The sequence below is a fragment of the Capsicum annuum genome, chromosome 7 (assembly GCF_002878395.1).
Source record: "Capsicum annuum cultivar UCD-10X-F1 chromosome 7, UCD10Xv1.1, whole genome shotgun sequence".
Taxonomy (NCBI): domain Eukaryota; kingdom Viridiplantae; phylum Streptophyta; class Magnoliopsida; order Solanales; family Solanaceae; genus Capsicum; species Capsicum annuum.
The window spans coordinates 207120477-207128267 of record NC_061117.1 but is presented as its reverse complement, the minus strand read 5'-3'; the positions used below and the strand labels follow the sequence as shown (position 1 = coordinate 207128267).

General features: G+C 34.0%; 1 protein-coding gene across 1 annotated transcript; it reads left to right on the top strand.

Annotated features, from left to right (window-relative positions):
- Window positions 1-1139: 1139 nt before the first annotated feature.
- LOC124900098 (DUF21 domain-containing protein At1g47330-like) lies at window positions 1140-3645 on the top strand. The gene is made up of 6 exons (XM_047415403.1): window positions 1140-1209; window positions 1315-1398; window positions 1499-1612; window positions 2455-2541; window positions 2764-3222; window positions 3397-3645. Exons 2-5 carry the CDS (start codon window positions 1387-1389, stop codon window positions 3088-3090), a joined length of 540 nt encoding a protein of 179 aa, XP_047271359.1. The 5' UTR covers window positions 1140-1209; window positions 1315-1386; the 3' UTR covers window positions 3091-3222; window positions 3397-3645.
- The last annotated feature ends 4146 nt before the right edge of the window (window positions 3646-7791 follow it).

The following is a 7791-nucleotide window of genomic DNA, read 5'->3' as shown; positions in this document are numbered from 1 at the left end:
CAAGAACACAAACAAATGATTACAACATAAACAAAATGGATAGATAGTTAGACCTTGGTTGGTATAATATTAAGAATCCAAGAATATGATAATCTTGGACCCGTAACACTACATACAAAGGTTAACCTAACTCCTACGTTGACACAAGAGGAACTTTACCTCCTCTAAACACCAACGTCTCAAGCCAACATTGCAACACAAGTGATATCCACACTTGTTGCCCTCATTTCGGTGTGGTGGCTATTCTAAGCCCTACAACAAAAGGTGTTTCATGTTTCAAGTCTTACATCAATGAACAACTAAATCGAAAAAGACCTAAAATGTTCTATTTATATTCTATTACAAGACAAGGCAAAATAACAACAATGCCCTGAAAGAGCGGGGTGGCCATGGAGTGCATTTAGACCCAATGAAGTGACCAAAATACCCTTAATGAAGATAACCAAATCATGACACATTAAAAGTTGTCCAAAACCGTGAGTCCTCAAGTCTTCGATGCTCCAAGAAATCTTCCACACACGGCCTTGCTTGTGCTCAAAATGAGTCTTCCTTTCATATTATTGTGCTCTCGGGGTGACCAAGTATTGAGCCTTTAAATGATGACCTCCAATCATATCTTCAAAAATTAAGGTGGCCATTTGACTTGTATCAGCTGGATAAATATATGTATAGAATTGGCTACCCCAAAATATCAAAGGAATTCTGGAAAAGGTTGAATGTTGACTTAGGCAAGGTGTCTATAAATCACGAGTAAGTAAAACAGAGTGAATTTTTCCTTTGAAACTGAATAAACTGTCTAGAAATGCTTTGATGTGGTTTATTGCAAAGTAAATAGTGGAATTAAACTTACAGTAAAGGAATGATGCATTGATTATGTACCCAAGGAAAGGTATTTGAATAGTTGAAAGAGTAAGATAAAAAAGGTACATGATTCTTCTTATACCTGGAATGCATAATTACAAAAGTTAAGCCACTTTACGTATCATGGGTCTACAATTGTATCAATAACCACCCATATTAGAATAGGGCTTATAGTGGGATAAGTTAGAAGAGAAGCAGTGTTGTGCACAGTTTGAGTTGTACCTATGTCTTCTTTGACCGGCCTTTTAAAGTATTCTTCCTTTCTTTTACAGCTAAAATACTTCCGGTGGTAAAAAACCAACATCTATTGCTTTGCGCACTCTTGATTGGCAACTCCTTAGCAATGAGGTTTGTGTACCAATACTTATTTGGCAATAGTTATCCTTTTATTACTCCTGTCGTCTTATTTATTACTTTTCTCCTATATATTACTTTTCTCCTTTTTCGTTGTAGTCTCTTTCTATATTCTTGGACAAGCTTGTACCGTCGTGGAAAGTAATACTGGTATCTGTTAAACTGATTCTTATGTTTGGAGAGGTGGTCTATTATATTCATCAACTTAACCTTTCAGCTTGTTAACTATGGAATTTGCTCAGCTCTTGTCCTCTAACTAGGTTCGTCGGTTTTACATTTGCAGATAATTCCTCGATCAATCTATACTCGCTATGGATTGACCATTAGATCCACTGTAGCACCCCTTGTTCAGCTTTTTCTCTGGTTATTCTTCCTCATTGCTTATCCAATTAGTAAGGTATAAAGCACAACAATCACATTCTATAATTTACTCATGTAGAGTTGTTAACTTTTCATGTTTTGCTACCAGAGAGAGAGAGAGATATCTCACCAGCTGTGTGTTCGGTTGCCACCTTGTACTTTCAATCCGAGTTAGATGACAGGGTTTAAGAAATAAAACTACATGAACCCATGATCTGTACTCATATACGCTATGGTGGTTAATTTGTATGCTTTGTTCCTTTTCTATAGCTTGGAAAGAAATGCAAAGAATGTAACATAAAGTTGAATGGAGGAGTTCCTTGGTTATGTTCTCCCTCCGTTTGGATTTAATTGTCACATTTTGATGTGGCACAAGTATTAAGAAAACAATGATTGGTATAGTGACTTTACAATATTACCACTATCAACTGAGGTTTAGTAATAGGTAATGGAAATGATTTTGAGAATAAGTAATTAATGCTAAGGGTAAAACATGAAATTTTTTATTTTATTTTTTCTTGATTTGTCAAAAATGATGCGTAAAAATGAAAATCAAATTAGGAAAATAGTGACAAGTAAATTCGAACGGAAGGAAAAAATTAGTAATAATATCATAGTTACTCCATCTTTCTATCTCTATTTACTTTTTGTTATTACTATAAATGAGAAACTTCTCATGCTAATAACTTGATATGTAAAATATCCACCAGTTTCTTTATTAAAATACACGGATATTCATCTTTAGAATTGGGGAAAAAAGACAAAACCTCATGCAGTAATTTGAGAGAATTTCTCAGTGCTACTTTCTTATGTTAAGGATCTTATAGTTGGCTTGATAAAGAAAAGGGATATTAACTTCATCCTTGGTTTTTCTTTTAGGTCTTGGATTGGATGTTAGGTAAGGGGCACGTTACCTTTCTACGGAGAGCTGAACTAAAAATGTTTGTGGATTTCCATGGCAATGAGGTAATCTATTTAGTATTTCCCAATTTTTAATGCTAATCTAAGCAAGTGTAAATATATCTCTGGACATGCAATATTTTGTATGTATGCATGAACACAATCCTCTTACACGACCAATTTCATCTCATAAAGATTAGGTGTTATAGCTAGTTGAACCTTGTTTTCAATTCATTAAGTTCCTTTAACTGTATGCCTCAACTTGTTTGCTTCTTATTGCTATGACAGGCTAGAAAAGGAGGGGATTTGACACCTGATGAAACAACAATAATTGTTGGAGCACTTGAGTTGACGGAAAAAATTGCAAAAGATGCAATGACTCCAATATCAAAGGCTTTTTCTCTTGATTTGGACGGAACCCTTAACTTGTGGGTTTATAAGTTGTGTTCAATTTTATTCAAGCTTTCAAAAACTTTTTATTTATTGTTTATGTTCCACGAGAAAAATCTGAACTTGGACACTGGATTTTGGGAGTTTTTAACTTTACTGATTGGTGCATATATGTATATGACTTCAACCGTACCAGGCGCGGTGATAAAGTTGTTCAAAAAGTGATGTTACCTTACCAAACATTGATACCGTATTTTCTGAAAAGGCCAATTTCTATCTTGAGAAGGGCATTGACAAATCTGGAAATAACACTTTGCCGATAAAAATGGTTGATGAGCTGCCACAACAAATTCAATGGTATCTTATTGCATTTATTTTTTAAATGTTCATTTCACTTTTTTCTTGTTGTTTTCCATATATTCACGTAATATATTTCTTTTGTATCATAGTGATTGTGGAGCATTTATTTGTGCATTTGCTGAATATGTCATTCATGGTAGAGATATTCCTAAATAGATTGTCATTGGTTAGGTTCGCATAGGTATGGAGCTTTATTGTGGGATCATGAAAAGAGAAAAAACTAGAAGCTGGTATAAAATACAACACTACAGAAAAAGTTGGCAGATTATTTGGAAAGAAAAAGAGGAAGAGGACACACCAGGAGCAGTAGTTTAGTTTTGTAGTTATTGAAAATCACTGTACAAGATGGAGTTTTAGCTATTTTTATGAGATTATGTGAATTTTAAACAGTCTTTTCAAATCGAATCGGCAATTTTTTATGTGATAACGTAAAGTATACAATGTAGAATCGCTACTGATTCATTTGTTTATATCTTTGTATATTTATGTTTTATTATCGAAGAATACTTTTTGCCTTTCCTTGTGCCAAGTCTTGCCCTTGAGGCAAGAGTTATTGAGTATCTTCTAAATTAGTAAACAATGTGGCAGGGCCAATTCATGCCCATGAGGTATAACTTGTTCCTATGGGGGCTGTCTTATCATTAATTATGTGCGACTGCTACATGAGTATTTCGGTCATTGTGAACTTTTCAATCACATTTGTCCTTGATTAAATGGCATAAAATAAGAAACAATTTAGACCTTGTAATCTAAGGGTCATCTACTCCTCCTTAGTAGTTGGTTCTCCACTTTTATTTATTTGGTTAGATGTTTGGTTTTGTTGATTGATATCATCTTTTTTTCTACTCACAATTGAATACTCCCCCATGCTTTTCTTTTTGTAATTTTTAATATTTATTGCTTTTGTTCTCGGCTTATAGTATTTTAGTTTTTGGTCTAGAAGATTCATTCTCATATGGTTGTAATATTCCTATAAACATATTTTGTATGGTAGAGGAAGAATGTTCTTTGAAAAATTGCGAGTTGAACAATCTTTGATGTGTAAGTCTTGCCTCTAGGGCAAGAGTTATAGATCATCTGTCAAATCATTATAGACTATGCTAGTGTCAACTCTTACCTATGGGGCATAACTTGTTCCTTTGGGGTCTAAATATCTAGCCTCTTGGGCAAGACTTATAAATTATCAACCAAATCATTACACACTAATTTAGTATCAAAGCTTGGACATGGGTATAACTTATCCGTTTGTTGTATTAATTTTTGCCTCTAGAGCACGAGCTGTAGATCATCTGCCAAGTTATTACACACCAAACTAGTGTCAAATCTTGCCCGTGGGGCATAAGTTATTTCTTTGGGGCTTAAGTCTTGCCTCTAGGAAAAGTGTTGTAGATCATCTGCCGAATCATTGTAGACTAAGCTAGTGTCAACTCTCGTCCATGGGGCATAACTTTTTCCTTTGGGGTCTAAAAATCTTTCCTCTTAGGAAAGACTTATAAACTATCTACCAAATCATTACACACTAATCTAGTATCAATGCTTGGCCATGGGGCATAACTTGTTCGTTTGTTGTATTAATTTTTGCCTCTAGGGCACGAGCTATTGATCATCTACCAAGTTATTACACACTAAGTTAGTGTTTACTCTTGCCGATTGGGAATAACTAGTTTCTTTGGGTCTTAAGTCTTGCCTCTAGGGCAAGTGTGGTAGATCATCTACCGAATTATTGCAGAATAAGCTAGTGTGAACTCTTTCCCATGGGGCACAACTTGTTCTGCATCTTGCCTTCAAGGACAATTTTAAAGTGTATCCGATGGAATTATTCACAGCATATTTCTTGGGGATGTGGTCCTTCCCTGAATCCTTTTGATATGATTTATTTTTACACATCAATATATAAAAAAATTTAACATGCTAAGTAATTTTTATAAAAAATCAATAAGAAGGTATTGAGTTAAATACGTCACCACAAGTTTAAACTTCAAATAAATAAGAAGAAATTCATGATTGAAAGTCAAAAGTGTTGTTACTAACTAAAATAGGGGATCAAATAATCCTATTATAACTGCTATTTTGATCCAACTTCTCGGATAAAAAGTAAAACTAATCATGTTTTCTTATTTTTCTTTCTGTATCTTCTTGCATATGGATGAAGGATAGGAGTGTAGTGATAATTTGATATGTTATTCCCAGTTCTTTTGCATCTCGAACATCTGTAATTATTTCTTGAATATTCTGCTCTGCATGGATATCTGGATGTTTGTCTTCTCCCTAGTAAAACCTCCTTATCTAGGGGTTTTGTGATCAGATCTTTTATGCTATTTGGGACAATCCATGATGTTTTGTTTTCAACTGGTAGGATTCTCCCTGGTACATTTGTAGCCAAGGCTGTCTTGAGAAACAATGAGAACAATAGCTAGACTTGTTCATATTTCTACTATTTATCGCTGCAATTGAATGGGTGTATGGAATCTCATCTGTTTGAAATACCAAGCATTGACAAGTCCTACTCTACAATATATTCAACTCCTCCTTCTCTTACAACAAATCTTATTGTATCAATGGGGTCTACCTGTAAACAAAATGATAAATAAATGACAACTTATAGTGAAACCTCTAGTATATGAGCAGAATCAGGCATACAGAGCAATCAACCATACATATGGAATGAATATTGAGGCAACCAAAAAACAGCTACAATCAAGCATATAACATCAAATCACAATCTAATATTGAACTAATCAAAAATCTAATAATAAGTGACCAATAATAAGGAGTCACAATTAAGGTTCTATTTCAAAATGGAAGAGAAGGGCCAATATAGGGGATAGTTAGAGTTTTGATACTTGGCTTGGTCAGGGATAGCGCAGGAGAAGGATGTGTCATCCAAGGAATGATCTTTCAAAGTCAAATTCTCTGTATTATATAGAAAGGACAGAAACTTGCTCAGGAACAGCAGCTGATTCAATAGTGATGCTTCCAATATATGAGTAGGAGAATTAGCTACAAATAAACTGAGATAAAACAGATATTGTATCTAACCTGGGAGTAGAATCAACTATGATAGTGAAACATCTAGTATATAAGCAGAATCAGCCATACATAGCAATCAAACATACAGAGGGGATGAATCTTGAGGCAACCAAAAAAAAGCTACAATCAAGCATACAACATCAAATCACAAACGATCACACAGCTATGAGTAGAAAAAAAGGAACAGAAGAAACAAAATACATATTTCGTGCGCGAATCTCAAGGAAATAAAAAAACTAGCAATAAATCACAAATAACAATAAACCAGCAATATATAATCTGCAATCAAAAATAGTAACCTTATATTTCCCTATCATCAAAATACAATTCCAATTACTTACTTACAATTTCAAGGCGACTTGAATCTTGTCAGTCACCTCCACTTCCACCCAATGTGTGATGTCTTGAAATTTGCCTTGTGCTTCCATTTTTATTTCATAAAACCATCTTTGTAACTTGTTCTAAATATAATCGATCAGTCCCAGTATTGGCAGTTGCCTTGCTTTTCTTAGTACCGCATTCATGGACTCCACGTTGTTAGTTGTAAGCAAATTGTACCTTCTGTTGGTATGAAATGAATGAGCCCATCTTTTTGGTTCTTCTTCTTTCAAGTACTCCGTAGCAACATTGTCGACTTTTTCTATCTCATCCATGAAAGTATAAAATTCAGTTTGTTTGTATTTTGTTGTTGCATCGTAGAAGAGTGATAAAACCACTGAGAAGGATCTTTTTCTTAAATCCTTCTCCATGTAGTAGATGTATATCCCTTGCTGACACTCTGCATAGATTTTTGAAATTGCATTTGTAATGACTGGGTGATGATCTAATAGAATAGACAATTGTTTACGTACCCCAATTGCATTTCTTAACTGATTGAAGAACCAGTTATAAGACTCATTATTTTCTAAGTCTACAATTCCAAAAGACAAGGGAAATATGTTGTTGTTTCCATTCTTTGACATTGCTATCATGAGGACACCATGATATTTTGACTTCAAAAAAGTTGCATCTACCATTATTACTGGTCAATAGTTGGTCTATCCAATGATTAAAGTGCCATAAGCAAAAAATGCATATTGAAACCTGTGTTGAGCAAAAGAATATTAGTAACAATTTGCATTTGATGTTTATAATCGAAGTACGATAATTTTCTAAACTAAGTCTTCATCATGAGGCAAGAGTTGCATATATGTTAATAATCTAATCGGTGCAATTAAAGAATAAACTTTTGCCTCTTGGGCAAAAGTTTTCAACTTCAATAGTTAGCATTTGTACAAAAATTTTCTAAACGAAGTCTTGCCCATGAGGTAAGAGTTCCATCTATGTTTATAATATAATCAGTGCAAATAAAGGATAAACTTTTGCCTCTTAGGAAAAAGTTTCAATTTCAACAATTTTCTAAACTAAGTTTTGCCCATGAGGCAAGAGTTGCATATATGTTAATAATCTAATCAGTGCAATTAAAGAATAAACTTTTTCCTCTTGGGAAAAAGCTTTCAATTTCAATAATTTTATAAACTAATTCTTGCCCATGAG

Coding starts and splice junctions, on each gene's coding strand:
- LOC124900098 (XM_047415403.1), top strand. Junction 1,613..2,454: donor TTGCTTATCCAATTAGTAAG/GTATAAAGCACA, acceptor TTTTTCTTTTAG/GTCTTGGATTGGATGTTAGG. Junction 2,542..2,763: donor TGGATTTCCATGGCAATGAG/GTAATCTATTTA, acceptor TTGCTATGACAG/GCTAGAAAAGGAGGGGATTT.